Source organism: Pelodiscus sinensis, chromosome 3, assembly GCF_052426305.1.
Source record: "Pelodiscus sinensis isolate ZL-2025 chromosome 3, ASM5242630v1, whole genome shotgun sequence".
Classification (NCBI taxonomy): domain Eukaryota; kingdom Metazoa; phylum Chordata; order Testudines; family Trionychidae; genus Pelodiscus; species Pelodiscus sinensis.
Genome location: NC_143054.1, coordinates 10923508 through 10941441, shown reverse-complemented (window position 1 = coordinate 10941441; position 17934 = coordinate 10923508). Strand labels below are relative to the sequence as shown.

The 17934-nt window shown below is 47.2% G+C and overlaps 1 protein-coding gene across 11 annotated transcripts in view; it reads right to left on the bottom strand.

Moving 5' to 3' along the window:
• The window catches only part of PKHD1 (PKHD1 ciliary IPT domain containing fibrocystin/polyductin), a 409604-nt gene that overhangs the window by 31802 nt on the left and 359868 nt on the right, over nucleotides 1–17934 (bottom strand). For 10 of the 11 annotated variants that reach the window (XM_075923339.2, XM_075923341.2, XM_075923348.2 and 7 more), the window contains one exon: nucleotides 15826–16852. The exons of the other annotated variant lie outside the window; for it this stretch is intronic. In XM_075923339.2, the coding sequence (XP_075779454.2) occupies nucleotides 15826–16852 (1027 nt within the window). The remainder of the gene's footprint in view (nucleotides 1–15825; nucleotides 16853–17934) is intronic. 11 annotated transcript variants of the gene reach the window in all.

The window sequence follows — 17934 nt, the reverse complement described above, 5'->3', positions numbered from 1 at the left end:
TTTCGCGATCGGGGCTTTTTTGCGCAAAACAAATCTGAGCTGTCTACACTGGCCCTTTTGCCCAAACGGGAGCAGCATAGTATTTCCTCAAGAAGCACTGATTTCAGACAGTAGGAAGTCAGTGTTCTTGTGGAAATTCAAGCGGCCAGTGTAGACAGCTGGCAAGCTTTTCAGCAAAAGCAGCTTCTTTTGCGGAAAAACTTGCCAATCTAGACACAGCCACCGAGCATGTGGGTAACATACTTCCCCGATTTGAGAAAGTGCATCCCGAGCTTCGGAGAAACCCAGTTGAACACGTGGATGAGCCCAGACTTATGATTCCGATGGGTGGAACCAAACCTGGGACTTCTGGAGCTTAGTGCATGAGCCTCTACAGCCTGAGCTAAAAGCCAGCTAGCTTTCCACTAAGGCTGTAGATCAGACTTGTTCTTTCTCTCTCCAACTGGTCTCGGTACCATAGTCCACTAAAGCCAGAAGGTGTGTGGGTTACATATGACCTTGGGCAAATCATCTTTTGTGCCTCCATTTCCCTTTCAACCATTTTTCGATTTATATTGGAAGTTCTGGGGGTAGCGACCATCCCTAACTATGGTACATCCAGTGGGGTCCCGATCTCAGTTGGGACCTCGAGACACTACTGTAACGAGCATAATTAAAGGGTACAGAGAAGAGCGACAAGAATGATTAAAGGTTTAGAGAACATGACCTATGAAGCCAGGCTTCATGAACTGGGCTTGTTTAGTTTGGAAAAAAGAAGATTAAGGGGGGACATGATAGCGGTTTTCAAATATCTAAAAGGGTGTCACAAGGAGGAAGGAGAAAATTTGTTCCTCTTGGTTTCTGAGGACAGGACAAGGAGTAATGGGCTGAAAGTGCAGCAGGGGAGGTTTAGATTGGACATTAGGAAAAAATTCCTATCTGTCAGGGTGATCAAATATTGGAATAAATTGCCAAGGGAGGTGGTGGAATCTCCCTCTCTGGAGATATTTAAGAACAGGTTAGATAGACATCTGTCAGGGATGGTGTAGGTGGAGCTTGGTCCTGCCTTGAGGGCGGGGGGCTGGACTCGATGACCTCTTGAGGTCCCTTCCAGTCCTATTATTCTATGATTCTATGATAATGACAGTTTTGGTAGCCCAAATTGAGATACTTTACAGGGGACTGACTTTCAGAGGGTGGGTGCTCAGCATATTCTGAAAATCAGGCCCCATTAATAAGTCCTCACTTTGGGTCACCACCAATTGAGCTAGCTACTCATAAACACCAGTGCTTTTTAGAGGTGGGCAAAGGGCCAGGGGATCTGTAGGGGACAGCAGCCTATTTGGGGAGCAAGGAGAATGAATGACAAAGCTTTTCTAGTTTCAAGGAACAAGCTCGCAAAATGTAGTGCTGGGAAGCAGCCATTTATACTTCTTCATGGCAGCAATGTCTCCTCTATAGATTCATTATCAGGGAAAACAAATCTCATTCACAACTGTTTTAAAAAATGGGCCGGGGGGTCATTAGCACACAAACAACTCAGTAGCAAATGTGACATTTTTGTACCATGCGCTCAAGCCTGGTTCTTGCTGTGCTGGGGCCTTGAGTATGTGGCACAATGAATTTACATTCCTGCAAGGGAATGTCAGCAGCTAGGATGGAAGGGCAGTAGGCTGCTGCTCCCCTGCTGATCTGTGCCGGAAGGAAAACAAGCTCCCAGCCGTTCCTCTGCATCCCTTCTTCACCGGGGAGGAGGCGAACCTGCTGCTTCGTACAGAGCTCCTGCCAGCAGTGGATTAGACAGCGCTGCCTCTCCCACTCTGATCAGCGCTGAGGGAAGAACGTGTTATCCTGTCACCCCCTTGAAGTCCAGTGCTACTTGCAGGGAAGTGGGCTGGTGTGGCGTTCCCTGCTGGGAAGGATCATCAGGAAAGCAGGGGAGCTTGTCGATCCCCTGAAGATCTTCTCCATGGGAGCGGGATTTGGGCAAGATGGCTCTGCCCATGAAGTCGTGGCCAGTGGCAGAGCCCATTCCAGGTTCTGAAAGTTCGTACTTAACAGGAAGCAGCAACACAAAACAGACCAAGTCAGAGAGCAGCTGTCTCTTACACAGGAGCAGGGAACTTAAGAGGGGCAGAAGGCAACTGGAACACGCTAGAAGTGAATCGGGATGCAGCATAAGAACTGGGACAGTAAGGGCAACACTAACACGACCAAGGAAATTAAGTTCTCTGAGTTTGTGAATGAATTTAAGGGGGGAAAGGTTCAGACCTGTAGACCTGATCTAAAGCCCACAGAAGTCAGTGGCGTTTTTCAATTGACTACAATCAGTTTGGATCAGGGGCAAAGGAGACAGGAGAAGAAATTGAGAAGCGGTCAGAAGTAATGGCAGAGATGGGGAAGCATCTGAGAGATCAATAATATGTGGGGTACAGAATATGTAGAACCACAGTGTTTTCTAGTGGGAGTGAAGTAACTGCTGGTGTGGGGAAAGGATTCAGATGGGGAACGAAGCGCATAATTAGGGTTTCCAGTTTTCGTTAGACGTACTCCTGGAGTTTTCATCACATGACAGTTCCTGGAAGCTTCAGAACAATCCCGGTAAGCTGTCAACCCAATGAATCATGAAGACAGGAGGAGACATGTAAACTACTGAGTCCTCTGATTCAATCCCATAATGGGACTTACATTATTTAGCAGCAATGATGGGACAGTGGTTGCATGGGCTCTCACAGTAGTATGGGGGCAGGATAGGTCCCCTCCTTAGTGTCTGGGTGCAGCCCATCAAGACTACAAAAAAATAACCTTCCTAGCCCTACACACGCAGCACAGAGTTGAAGAAAGAAACTCAGCTTGGAAGCAGGCTTCAGTTTTAGGTTTCATTAGTTTCATTTACAATAATGCCACAACCAAAGAGGTTTTAAAAGTAACATTGATTATTGATTTAAAAAGGTTGGGCAGCCAATTGAGGTGTATTATAATGCTCTGGACATGACCCTGGGAGCCAGGCATTCTGATTTGCCTCCCTGTTTGATTCAAGGCAAATCACTAAGGCCAGAATTCTCAGACTTGGGCCCCTAAGTCCCTACTTTAATTCTACAGGGAGCACACACTGGCAGTGAGTTTTCAAAGAAACCACACATCCCAGACCCTGGAGATGAGAGTCTGTGAGGGCAGGCAGCTAAGCAGAGGAGATCTCTGGGAGTAAAGAGGAGGGGTAGGATGACCATATGCATTAGCATAATAAACACGTGACTCCATTATCCTTTCTAAACAAAACTGGACTAGAAGAGGCTCGGTTGGGGATTCCTAGCTGGAGTTTCTCTTCTTCAAAAGCATTGGAAACCTTTTCTGATAAAAACTGGGCGGGGAGGGGCAGCAATCCAGTGTGTTACAGATTTGGGTTACGGAGGGAGATTTAAGAACATTCATTAACTTGAGGTTCCCAGCCTTTTGAGACAACTTATTGTTCTACAAATAAATTTAAAAGTGCAGCTAGAGCCCCCAGCCAGCATCAGTGCCCTATTGTGCTGGGTGTTGTACGTACACATTGCCAGAGACAATCCATGCCTGTGATGCAAACAGACAAAGGAAGTATTATTTATCCATTTTACAGCAGGAGCAAAGTCACACAGGAAGCCTGTTTCCGGACCAGATTTCCTAAATCCCAGGCCCATGTCGGACTCACAAGTCCAGCCTTCCCCTCTTGTCCAAATTTCACCAGCTGACCACCCTGAAGCCCCAGCTGCAGGGAGGACTGGAAGAGCGCAGGGCCCCGTGGCAGGCAAACGTATGCAAACTAGAGTGGTAAGCAGGCAACAGCAGAAATGCAGGAGGACTCAGCCCAGTGGTTCATTGAGATGAACCCAGCAGCTCTCCAGTTCTGTAGCAAAAAGGTTGCAGCTGCTTTTTAAACAGACGCGTTGTATTATTCAGCAGCATGCACCCTGCAGACCAGATGGGATCTGCTCTAAACCTGCAGGGAGGGGAGTCCAGAGTACTAGTAACCAATACCCGGAAGGACCACTATTCACTGGGAACCAGCAGAGGTATCTGTCCTCGTCATACCACATACTAGCAGCTAGAGACTAAGCTAAGCTTCTTGCCTAACACACTCCTCAAGTTTACTATTGGAGGAACAGCGTTTATTAAATGTAAACAGCATCATGCCGAAGGTCAGAGTCCTGCTGCTACAGCGTATCCCAAGGTAATACCACTTTAAGCTCCATATAAACTCTTAAACAGTTTCTATCCTAAAACCAGACCGTAGGTGGTACAGTTTTTTACGATATGTTATAATAGTGCAATAAATCTGTTAGCTTAAAATCGAATCTCCGTGGCCTTTTAGAGAAATCATCATTAAATGCAAGGCCCTGTTAATGATGCCATCCCAGTGAAATTGTTTAATCTGCTGAGGGGGTGAAAGGTCACCAAATGAATTTTTTATAATACATCAACTTGACACGCAATAGGGAAAACTGTAATAGATAAAAGCAAAGGAAAAGGGCACTGTCTTCTTCTGATAGGTCAATAGCAGCCAAGAGAGTCACTCATCCACTTTTCCTTCACTACTGTGCTCCTTTTCCATTTAATATGGACACCCAATTAATACCTCAGCACCATAGACAACCTCATTTTAGGTGAATTATAGCAATTTCTTCCCCCTGCTCCGAAATGAAAGTGATCACAATACATCATAGCATTGTGCGAATTAACGTTAATTGATTCGAGTTACCAAGCACTGATGGGCCTCTTCTATAACCTGGGCCTTATTGGGAGCTGGAAGGGATGGAGGGAAGATTAGATTGCACCGTCCGTTGCTTTGACGACGGCAGTCACCTGATGTCTTGTTAGACAGTTGTAAGGTTCTATTGCAGGCCCCAGTGGGGTCGTCAGTAAACTGGAGTGATGTCCAAACATCATTACACGCTGCTCCGATATTAAAGCAAAGGGATTAGCACCTTATTGCAAGCAACCTGGATTTGTCATTGTGCTGTCGTTATCCAATTTCCAGCTGATAATGTGACTGTGGCCTGCGGGCATGAAGTCCTACAGCCAAACTAGGGTATACAGAAAAGGAACCCAAGTGCCCAGCACCCAAAAACATTTAACCCCTGACTCGCTGGCTTTCTACAAACAAGGCATGTGAAAAAAATGAATGGCACATTCAGCTACAATCAAACTGCAATGGGGAAGCGACGGGCCTGTCTTCTTTCACTCTCACTGATTGGCCTAGTCTAACTCCAGGGGCGTGGATGGTTCAATATAAGAGCGACTGCAATATAAATGAGGGGAAAATCAGGTCCCCACAGCTGAGGCTGTTGTGATGCTGCTACTCGGCTTGTACATGGAGATCACCGTACAAGCCGCCATGCGAGTCAACAAAAGGCTCTCATTTCCTATATAGTGACACCAGCTGCTCCCACTCATTGTTAAGGGGGAAACCTGGCATGTGCGCAGCTGATGAAAAATATGTGATAGCACCAAAAGGCCGGTGACAGATCTCTTTTCAAATATATTAGAGAAGTGGCATTACATGTAATCAGCAGGGGCTTAATCCCAGAGCACTAGTGGCATTCATGACTTTTAAAGGAGCTGCTTCTTGTTTCTCAGGATTGGGCCCATTCACTTTAAAAGGAGAGTTAGTAACAGACTGCCTTTCCTGGCCATTCCCCATCCCCATGTGTTTAAGGAGCTGTTGTAGTGTCATAAATCACCTCAAGATCATATCATCCGATGAAGTGGGTTTTGCCCACTATACACAGCCAGTCCCCGACTTACGAACACATCGACTTACGACCATCTGCACTTATGTCCAACCTCCCATTAACCCCATTACAGCTGGTCCCCAACTTACGAATGCACCATCCGCACTTACAAACAGCATAGCTGTATGTGAAAGCATGTATTTCTGACTTACGAACAAATCGCGTTATGACCGGGTGTTTGGAATGTAACTCGTTCGTAAGTCGGAGACCGGCTGTATATATGTTAGTCAGGGTTCGTCTACATTGCACACGTATTTTGGAATAAGCTAGTTTTGGAAGAGAAATTCTGAAATAGTTTTGAAACAGCGTGTCTACACAGCAAATGCCCATCGAAATAGGACTGAGCTATTTTGAAATAGCGCGTCCACACTCATTGGACATTGAATCGCATTTAAGGCCTCCTGGAAGCACTTCAGGCAGGGCATCAGGATGGCACTTACTTCCTGGAGCTACTTCCTGAGGCTATCTTAGGCTTGAGCTTAAAGGAACCCCCTGTATATAGTTGTGTCTCGGGCTTCTCTCCTTTGCCTACCTCCCTGAGGGACAGCAAAGCCTATTCACTGCCTGCTCTGGTTGCCCCTGTGGACACCTTGGCACTCCCATCCATGGAGCCGGGTCTGCCTCCAAGTAGTCACCAGCTCTTAGACCCCATTCCATACCTCCTGCTGCAGTTACCGCAGGCTGCCCTCGTGGCCCTGCAGGAACATGACCCTCAGCAATTGGTGGGACACCTCCTCTCTTCTCTCCACATGCTGCTCATGCAGCATTACCCCTCCCGCCCTTCCCTGTACACCGTGCACCGCTGCTTCTGGTGATGGGACATCAGTTCCGACTGGTGGGACCGGATCATCATGGAGTGGTGGGATGACTGGCAGTGGCTCCAAAACACAGTTTCAGGGAACTCTGCATGTGGATCACTCTGCCCTCAGGCAACGGGACACCCACATGCAATGCGCCATCCCCCTCCAGAAGTGGGTCGCCATCATTATCTGGAAGCTCCCTAGGCCAGACAGCTACTGCTCCATCGGGAACCAGTTCAGCATGGGGAGATCAACTGTTGGGTCGTGGTCATGAAGGTATGGCTCTCTCATGCTATTGTCCCAGGAGGGTGGTGAACAGCAAGAATGGGGTTGTATCCCTGCCTACTGTAGGAGAGGCAGGGAGGGTGTTCGGTGGGACATGTGTGTGAACAGCAGACGCCGCTTGCCGGGAAGGGTGCTACTGGGGTCCCCTCCACTTCCTTCCCCTACTAGCAGGCTTCCTTAGCAAGGGCTCAGTGTCTTCCGCCTCGCTGTGCTTGCCCTGGAACAGATGCTGCAGAGAGTGTGAGTGTGTGTCCAGGTCTCCAGCCTCCTTAGTGGTGGTTTGTGGTGGGTGTTCCACCATGGATTTGGGACTAAGATAGGCCTGTGTAGGAACCCTGTGAGTAGGAGCACAAGGGTCCTCTCTGGCAACCTCCTGGGGCTGAGTGTTCTGAACTGGCACTCCACATGGCTGGTGCGCTATGCCCAAGCCAAGAAGGCCGAGTGAGGAGCACACTGCCCCTTGCCGCCCACCGCTTCCCCCTGGGTGAGTCTAGGGACAGTCGTGAAGCTCACCTGATGGGCCTTCCACTGCATCGTCCAATCCCTGGGCGACATTCTGGGAGGGTGGTAATGGCTCCAAGGACTGTGTGAGATTCTGGCTGGAGGATATTGTCGACCCTGTGACCTGCTCCTCTTCCTTCTTGGCTGCAGGCCTGCCATCTGGGAGAGTGACAATGGGCGTCTCCCAGAGTCCACCACTGGCGGGGAAGGGACTGACCCACTTCCCAGAATATGGTGGAGCTGGTCATAATTCTGGCAGCTCTGGAATGCTGCCCTTGAGCAGAAGCTATACTCCTTGGCCTTAGTATAGGCCTGCCTGAGCTCTTTTACCTTCATCCGCACCTGCTCCTGGGTACGGATGGGTCCCCTCTGGCCCAGGCTGTTGGCCATTTAGCCGTAGATCTCTGCATTCCTGCATCTGGTAGGGAGCTCCTTGAGGTTTGCCTCCTCTCTCCGGATCCCAATGAGATCCAGGATCTCTACACCCGTCCAGGATGGGACCCACCTCCTCTGCCCTTAGACTGGGGCTTAGAAGCTGCCAGTAGTTGTGCTGCCAGCCATGGGGGACTCAGGTGCAGCACTGTGGTCTGCCATGGCAGCAGGGTAGGCAGATCTGGGTGCTGCTGTGTGGTACAGTGTGAGCTGGGCCTGCCATGTGCCACACACTGTTTCCTCTGAGGCTGCATCTTTAAAGCCTGCAGGGGAAGGCGAACTATAGAGTCCTGTTAAACGTGGACAGAGTGGCCAGCAGGACACCTGTGGGAAGCCACGTGGCCACTCATTTTTTAAAAAAACCACAACTGCACTGTCTACACACGCCCTATTTCAAAATAACTATTTTGGAATAGGCGTGTTCCTTGTAAAATGAAGGTTACAGATTTCGGAATAAGAAGCCCGTTATTTTGAAATTATTTTGAAATAATGGACTTGCTGTGTAGACACGCACTTTGTTATTTTGAAATAACGCTGCTGTGTAGATGTGCCCTGGGGTGCCACAGGGCTACTCATTGTTTTTAAAGTTACAGACTAACATGGCTACCACTCTGAGACTTCTAAATCCCCAGAGGGCACTTGATGTACATATCCCCTCAATAGAGTTATAACCCCAGTTTTTCCCAAACAGATCAATTTCATGTTATATGTTGGTCTCCTACCTTCTTCCCATCCACACCCCTACCTTTACCTTCTTCTCCTCCGCTTGCTGTGTTGCTACCCCTTCCCATCCTCACCCTAGCAGCTGAACTGGAATCATCTGGCTCTTGGAGAGCTGTTGCCTTAGCAGCTGCTGTTTCAGCAGCAGTTGCAGCAGGGTCTGACTTTAATTCTCATCACCTGACTCTGGTAATTCACAGGTGTCACCCTGGAGTGTGATCAGCGCATTTCCAGAGCTGCCAAGCATGGCATGACACTTCTGAGTAAAGAGGGCTTTTTATGTACAGTGGCTATTAAACAGAGGGGAGCTCAGTTTTGAGGGTGGCTTAGGGGGTTGGTAATGGGCAATTGACCCTTTAACCCATCAATAACTGGAATGAATCTAGGAAGGATACAGGGAATTGGCAGAATAAAACTATGGACTTCAAGAAGCCATACTTTAGCAAACTCAGTGCTTTGGTAGGCAAGATCCCAACGGAAGAAAGTCTAGGGGAGGGGAAGTTCAGGAGAGTTGACAGTGTTTTAAAGAGATATTACTAAGGACCTAAGAGTGACCAGTGTCCCCTCTAAGCTGCAGGGCAGCACAGCTTCACAGGTGATTAATCAGCACTGCCCAGTCAGAGGCTCAGGGCTGTGCAGGGAGCTAATTGACTGGGTGGGGCTGATTAATCACCTGTGAAGCTGTGCTGCCCCACAGCTTAGGGTATGTCTACACTGCATGCTTATTTTGAAATAGGGTATTCCGGAAGAAATACCCCGAAATAGCTTATTTTGAGATAGCACGTCTACACTACAGGGAAGCCTCAAAATTAATCCAAGGCAGGCTCCCCTAATGTGCACATGCTACCTCAATATGGATCCCCAGGAGGCTCTGGGGAGTAATTACTCTGAATGGCTCTGGGGAAGAGCTACTTTGAAATAGCATCAGTGGAGCGTCCACACTACAGCTATTCTGAAAGAGCTATTTCAGAATAGGCATTGTTCCTCATGGAATGAGGTTTACAGAAGTCAGCATAAGCCATACATTACTCTGAATTTATTTCAAAATAACAATTGCTGTGTAGACGCTCGTGCTGTTATTTTGGAATAATGGCCGTTATTCTGAAATAACTAGCCAATTAGTCTGTCATTTCAGGTCTTCTCTCCTGAGCTCTCTCGCTCTGTCTCTTTCTCTCTCTCTCTCTCTCTCCTCCTACTGCCTCCGCCCCCAAGTTCTCCGTCACATCATCATCTCCATCTCTTCCTTTCTCTTCTCCCCCTCCTGCCTCTCACTCTCCCTTTCTCTTCTCCTCCTGCCTCTCTCTCTCCCCTCCGTCTCTCCCTGCCCCCCTTCCCCTTCCCTTTCCCTCCCACCATGGCACTCGGCTGAGTGCTACCTGCTCAGCCGGGCTGCTGTGAGGGAGGGGGGCGGAGCAGTGACGTACACGGCCAGGGGGTGGGGCCGTGTACATCACCGCCCCGCCCCCCTTCCCCTCCCACAGCGGGGGAGCCCAAACAGCCCCTTGCACTGCTGGCTCCCCCGGCAGCCCGGCTGAGGGGCGCAGCACTCAGTTGAGCACCACAGCGGGAGGGGAAGGGGGGGCAGTGACATACACGGCCCTGCCCTCTGGCCCTGTACGTCACCGCCCTGCCCTTTTACCCTCCCTCCATGGAGGCTGGGTTGAGTGCTGCGCCCCTCAGCCAGGCCCCGGCCAGAAGGGAAGGGGGGCAGGGCGGTGACGTACACAGCCAGGGGGCGTGGCCATGTACGTCAGCGTTACAGATGCACAGACACTGGGCTACTATTCTGAAATAATGCTGCTGTGTAGACACACTCTTAGAGGGAACAGAGAGCAACCAATCCCAATGCATAGAAATGTAGGAAGTATGGTAAGAAACCACCCTGGTTTAATCAGTAGAACTTCAAAACCCTGAAACTCAAAAATGAGCAAAACAAAAAGTGGGGGCAAGGTAAAATTATGAATGATGAATTTAAAGGAAAAACACAAGTATGGGGGGACAAAATTAGAAAGCTCCAGTCACAAATTGATTTTAAACCAGTGAGGGTATGTCTACACTACCCTCCTAATTCGAACTAGGAGGGTAATGTAGGCATACCGCACTTGCAAATGAAGCCCGGGATTTGAATTTCCTGGGCTTCATTTGCATAAGATGGGCGCCGCCATTTTTAAATCCCAGCTAGTTCGAACCCCGTGCCGCGCGGCTACACGCGGCACGGAGTAGCTAGTTCGGATTAGGCTTCCTAATCCGAACTAGCTGTACTCCTTGTGGAATGAAGAGTACAGCTAGTTTGGATTAGGGAGCCTAATCCGAACTAGCTACTCCATGCCGTATGTAGACGCGCGGCACGGGGTTCGAACTAGCTGGGATTTAAAAATGGTGGTGCCCGGCTTATGCAAATGAAGCCCGGGAAATTCAAATCCCGGGCTTCATTTGCAAGTGCGGTATGCCTACATTACCCCGTTAGTTCGAACTAGCGGGGTAGTGTAGACATACCCTGAGGGATATAAGGGGTAACAAGAAAAAACATTATAATATATTATAAGCAAGAGAAGACCAACAACAAGGTCAATCCATTACCAAAGGAGGAATGAAAGGCAGAAATAACAGAAATAACAAAAAATGGCAAAAGTGTTTAAATGCCTTTTGTGTTTCAGTTTTCACCAGAAAGGTTAGCAGTGTTTGAACGACTGATCTACTGAACAATGATGCAAATGAAGTAGATCTGAGGCTAAAATAGAAAAGAACAAGATAAGAATTACTTAGATAAGAAAGATGCCATCAAGTTGGCAGAGCCTGACTTAATATATCCTAGAATACTTAAGGAACTAGCCAAAGAAACTTCTGAGTCATTAGCATTTATCTCGGGCATGTCTACATAGTAACTAGCCTCTAAATTCGGCACCTCCCACTCAAGATTTGAGAAACCTGAACTGTCATGTCATGCCAGAGGTGAGGCTGGTCCTTTGTCTCTTACCACCAGGTTCTCAAGAAAAGGTGGGAGTATATTAACCAACGCTTTATAGAAATAATACCATCTAGACCTTTAGAATAATAATTCTGCATTTGTAACCCTGCTTTATTTTACATTTGATTGCTATTTGATTACTATTCTATATATCTTAATAAAGTTTTAAGTTCATTTTTGTCTCAATTTGAGCATCCTGTCATAGCCCCAGGGGTCTTTCACATATTCTGTGTAGCCTGATTCTGGGACAAGAAGCTTATTATCTTCTGATCAGATTAATTGCTGATCCTATAATCCACACTATCCACATTAATATTGTTAATCTCTTAAATCAGGCAACAATCTGTGCTGAGCATACTGTAGCTCGGGGCTGAAGACACTCAGCAGGAATTCTTCTGGCTACCAGAGGTTGTTGTGGTGCCAGGCACCGGAACTGGGAGTAGGGTTACTAACACTCTCAAAGCTCCCACTTCTGGCTCCCAGGCAATATAGAGGAAAAGCAGACAGCAGCCTGAGTCAAATGCAGAGGGGTGAGCACCTGGGCCATGGGGGTGGTGAGAGAAGAGGGGGAGGCACAGGGAAACTGGATGAAGTGATGAGGGTGAAGATGAGGCTCTGGAGAGGCTGGTCCTCATACAGGTGGACAACCTGCCGTTGCCATCAGCTAACTCACTAGCTCAAGTGATGGTTCTGTGAGCAGAAGGTTCTAAACCTGCTAATCAACTATATGAGAGTCCTCATGGTTCCATATAATGGACAGGCCCTTACAAATATTAAGAAATTACATACAGTCATTTCAGTAAAAGGAAATTCCAGAATTAACCTTGCGGTGTAACCTTAATTCAGCCACTAATTCACAATATGCAGATGCATTATGATGACACTGTCTATAACTACATGACAACATACTATTTCACCTTTATTATTGACCCTTGCCTCGTTCAGTGCACAGGGTGGATGTGGTTCACTGAATGAGCAGCTGTGTAATATTTTGCTATATCCACATAGTTCGATATGTGACCCAAGGCCTTACTTATTATGCACTGAAGACAAAATACTTTGTGTCTGTGCACATACGCCCACACACACTCTTGGTATATACGTATAGGCTACATCTAGACTGGCCCCTATTACGAAATAGCCATGCTAATTTCCAACTTTGGAATAGGGAAATCCGCGGGGGATTTAAATATCCCCCGCGGGATTTAAATAAACATGTCCGCCGCTTTTTTTCCAGCTTGGGGAAAAGCCGGAAAAAAGCGTCTAGACTGGCGCGATCCTCTGGAATAAAGCCCTTTTCCGGAGGATCTCTTATTCCTACTTTCAAGGCTTATCAAGGATCTCTTATTCCTACTTTTCAAGGATCTCTTATTCCTACTTTCAAGTAGGAATAAGAGATCCTCCGGAAAAGGGCTTTATTCCGGAGGATCGCGCCAGTCTAGACGCTTTTTTCCAGCTTTTCCCCAAGCCGGAAAAAAAGCGGCGGACATGTTTATTTAAATCCCGCGGGGGATATTTAAATCCCCCGCGGATTTCCCTATTCCAAAGTTGGAAATTAGCATAGCTATTTCATAATAGGGGCCAGTCTAGACGTAGCCATACAGAGTAGTATTTCCCAAATGGTGTTCCACGGAACCCTGGGGTTCCATGAAGCGAAAATAAGGGTTCTGTGAGAAAATTCCATTACAATAAAATTTTATGATTAAAAAAATAATAATAATTAATATTTAAGCATTTATGAATTTTATTGAAAACAATTTTCATTTGTGTTTGCCACGATAAGTGTCCTTGTATAATGCCAGCTTAGCCAGAGAGTGATATTAGACTGTTATTAGAGGTTCTGCAATTTTTTTTCGAGTTTAAAAGGGTTCTGACCAAATAAAATTGGGAAACACTGATATAGAGCATATTATGATTGTGCTTTCTCTGCCGTCCATGTACCTATTAGCAATCATCTCCTTGGTGAATCAGCAAGCAGCAGAGTGAACTAATCTAAAAAAAAGGAGTTGAACTGAAACCATGTAAAGAAATAATAAAAGACAACTTGTTTTAAGAGGGGCCTGGCAATATGATAAAGAGTTTTTCTGTTATGCAGAGTCGTTGCTAGGGTCCCCAGAGCTACCTGTAGACACTTCATGGGCGTTGTGAACAGGGAGTCCCAATCTCCGTTCCCCAAAGCTTTGCTAAATAGGGACAAATGGCATGGCAGTGTTATTGCCCATGTGATGTTACAGACTGTTAAGGCTGCCCTAAAGAGCTCTGAATCTCATTTGTTTCTGCAAGACACAGGTGTGGAAGAAAATTCCCCTCCCCCATGAGGAAAAATACACAGACATACACAATCTGTCTGATTATCTCAGCCTCACTGCCCCTGCTTGTGCTGGTGTGCACTGTCTAGATTCTAACGAGAGACAGACAGAGGCGATATTACATGTCCCAAAAGGAAAGATCTGATTTAATTTTACAGGTTAGCCAGGGCCTTATTACATCACAAGCCACAAGTGATGCCATAAAGTCCAAGACTGATGGGGAGTAATAAATAACACTACAGAGGAACCCAAACAGTGAAGGACAAATAGTTTCCTCAGGTTTGGTGGTGTTGATGTATCCCCCTGGTACATGTGTGTCCCAGGTGCCACTCTGTATAATCAGGCCCTAAATTAGAGCCTGTCCCTGAAGACGCTTATTATTGGATGCATTGCTTACTATTAAGTAGTTCATTGATGTCAGGGGAACTGTTTATGGGAGTAAACACTGTACTCAGCAGTGTTTGCAGGAATTACCTATTCGTCATAAACCTGAGGGGGAAATTTTATGGATATGACTAGAAAATAATATTCTATATGCATTCTGAGTCATCATGTGCACTTTAATGAATCATCCTATAGAATTTAACAGAGAATTAATCCTTGCTCTATAGAGTGTTTTTTGAAGAATATCAAAAACCTGGAGAAAGGATTTCATTTTGTATAAAATTGAATAGGTTTTTAGAGTCATGCCTGTGGAACCCTATTACGTTTCTATAAATACCTACTGGTTAAAGCCCTATTAGTTCTATAGGGTCTATAGAAATTATAAAGTATGCAGTACACAAAGAGAATGGGAAGAGGATATGGGAGGTACAGAAATGTAACATCATCTAATATGCTTTACACTTAAATACACATCCTCACTCAGAGGGTATGTCTAGACTACATCCCTCTGCCGACAGAGGGATGTAAATTAGACACATCGAAATTACTAATGAAGGGGGGATTTAAATATCCCGTGCTTCATTACAATAAAAATGGCTGCCGCTAATTTTCCAGCAAAAAGCGGCAGTCTAGACGGGGATCGGTTGGCAAGGAAAGCCTTTTCTGGCCGACTCCTTATGCCTTGTACAACGAGGTTTACAGGATTAGTCGGAAAAGGCTTTCGTTGCTGACCAATCCCCGTCTAGACTGCCACTTTTGGCCGGCAAATTGCTGCGTTGGCAAAAGGCAGCAGCCATTTTTATTCTAATGAAGTGCGAGATATTTAAATTCCCGCTTCATTAGCAATTTTGGTGACAGAGGGATGTAATCTAGACATACCCAGAGTTCCTTGTTTTCTTAGCTGGTGGATTATGTCTATGAAATGTTACAATGGGAGAAGCTGAGCCACCCCAAGAGCACCCAGACAAAGAACTGTGCTTCAGAGAGAGTTGTAATTTCATCTCTGCTCTACAGGGGGAATAATCTGTGCTAGACCTTTACTACTGGTTGGCGTTTGGAAAGGAGAGCAGCCAAGGCTTTTTGTTTCCCTCTGCCTGCCTGTAGATGAGGGGGAGGGGAAGGAACACGTGGCCCTGCAGACTAGCGGTGTGGGTACCATGCACATGGCAGTAGTAGAAGGGTTCTGTCTGTTATAGACCATCTAAAGACCCCTCAGGCTATAATACTTCATTCTTTTAGATCTGGAGACCCTTGGTTCCATCCCTAATTTGTTGCTCACGGCTTGGAGGGAAACCCCTCCCCATTGCCCACCAGCCTTGCCGCTGTGATACTCCCCACACACCACAAAGTCCTGCTCTGGCCCCCATCTCCTGCCCTGACTCCTGCACCCCCACATCTCCCTGCTCCCAGCCCCCATGCCTCCCACCCCCTGCCCTGAGTCCCCTGTCCTGCACCCCCACTCTCCTGCACCTTCCATCCCCTACTGAGTCCTGCACCTCCCAGCCCCTTTCCTGAGCCCCCGCCTCCTGCCCTGATTCCCCCACACACCTTCCAGGTCCCTGCCCTGACTGCTGCCCCTTTCCCCCCAAACGTGAGCCCCCACAAGGACCTGGGCTTCACCAGGTAAATCCTCTAGTCATACATAAGCTTTGAAGGATACATAAAAGTGGCTCACTTACCCAGCACAGCCCTCCAGTGGCGATGACAAAGCAGACTGTGTCACCATTAAAGTATCAATTGGTAACTCCAGGGCTTGCTGAAGATCCCCAACCTGCTGAGCATTGATTATAGCGCTGGCCAAGCTCTTCAACCTGTCACTTGGCCAGGAGGGGACATGTTCATTTCTCAAAAGGCCTGGTGCCTCTCCAATTTCAATGATCAGCACTCTTAAGGGGGCAGCCGACTGAGATGGCTGCAGAATCCGCATGCTTGCTGCTCCTGTCTGGGTTTTTCCCCAGACAGCCCTATTGCAAAAGGCTGAGCAAGATGTCACGGGAGGGCATTGACGCCTCCTCTTGCTGACATTGTCTGCGATAACCTTTAATGTGTTCTCACTCCCTGACGCACTCTGAACTATCCGGACATCATCGTGTCCAATCTGTAAGAAATCAGCCAGGCGATGGACCACCCTTCTTTGGCCCTCCTCTCCAATGGTCTCAGATATGGTAAAAGCAGCGTGGAGGGAAAAGCCAGTATGTATTTCTATGGGGTCATCTCCATGAAGGAGGATGTAGAGAAGGTTGTTCTCAAAGCTGAAGTAGTGGGTGCCTGCCATGGCATTAGTTGAGAAAGAGCTGGAAGAAGATGAGACTAGTGGGATGTAATTCCCTTTGATGAAAACCTGAGAGCTGCGTGGTTCATCGTAGAAGATGGCGATGAGCAGTCTGGTAGAGTTTTGACCACTGATGAGGCGGAGTCTTAAGGTCGGAGGTGTTAGACAAGTGAAGCAAACCTTTGTCAGCCTGTTGGATGACAAGACTGAATAGAAAGCCTGTGGGTGGTCTGAGGGACAGCAAGATTCATGCAAAACTTCACTGCTGAAAGCCTCCACAAAACTGCCGGTCACTGACACAACTGAAGATGGCCTCCTTCTCTCAGTAGCACTGTCCAAACTTTCTAGGATCACCAGTGCATGGTCTGTGTCTTTGCAGTAGTAGCCTCGTGTAGTGGGCTTGAAGATGCACTTGGTGTCGTCTCTGTAAATGCCTGTTTAACAACAAATAAACAAAGGGATGTGTTGTACCTGCTTATTTGCATGGCACACCGTCCAGTGTTGATGCTGGTATGACTGATAATGCAAGGACTTGTTTCTCTAAGATGTGTTGGCAATGAACATATACAAAGGCAGCAAAATTGCCATGAATGTGGTATTCTTTGTGAACCTTTTAGGTTTCATATCTATTACCACCTTGCTTTCCCCTCTCCTCTCCCTAGCAATCTTTTGAACTGAGGTGCATTGTGCCACAAACATAGCCCATAGTAAGGGGCAGCACATTGCTGTGCAGTTCAGGGAATTCCTAGGGAATTAATTGTTGTCCCTGTTCCTTACTTTGCTACAGGGAAGAAGAAATTTGGTACTGCAGTGAATTACTACCCTCTTCCTTCCTGCTCTTGCATTAGATAGCTGTGCTGGCCAGCCTTTTGCTTCCCACCCACCTGCTCTGGAAATGAGGTATGCAGTGCCCTTACTGAACTATGTTAGGTCCAAACATAGTATCCTTCACTAGGCATAAAGTTAAGGATCTTTTTCCCCTTTACATCCCTGCATAAATGTGCAGTTTGAGCTATCACCTAGCCCACTGAAAAAAGGACACGTCTATACTTACTGTGTCAGAGATTGGTCTTCTGGCATTTGATTTAGCTGGTCTAGTAAGGAACTGCTAAATCAAATGCTGAGGGCACCCTCTCCCCCGGTTGGTGCCAGTGCTCCTCGATTCACGGTATGTCAACTCCAGCTACGGGTACAGCTAGACTACACATTTTTGTTGGAAAACGGTATGCAAAATGCGCTTTGCATTTTACATACTCTTTTCCAATTCTTTTGTCAGAAGATGCCTTTCCGACATTTGGCCTGTCTAGACTGGGCTAAATGTCAGAAAAAACCCCTCTTTTGGAAGCCCCTTTCTTCCTCGTAGAATGAGGAATACAGGGGCTTCTGAAAGAGCACATTTGCTCTTCCGCAAAAAAAAAAGTGAAAGAGCAAACACGTTCCCTGGACGTGCTGGAGTTTTTTTGGGATACCTCTGGTGTCCCAAGCCACCCTTCCCCCCGCAGTCTAGCCATATCCT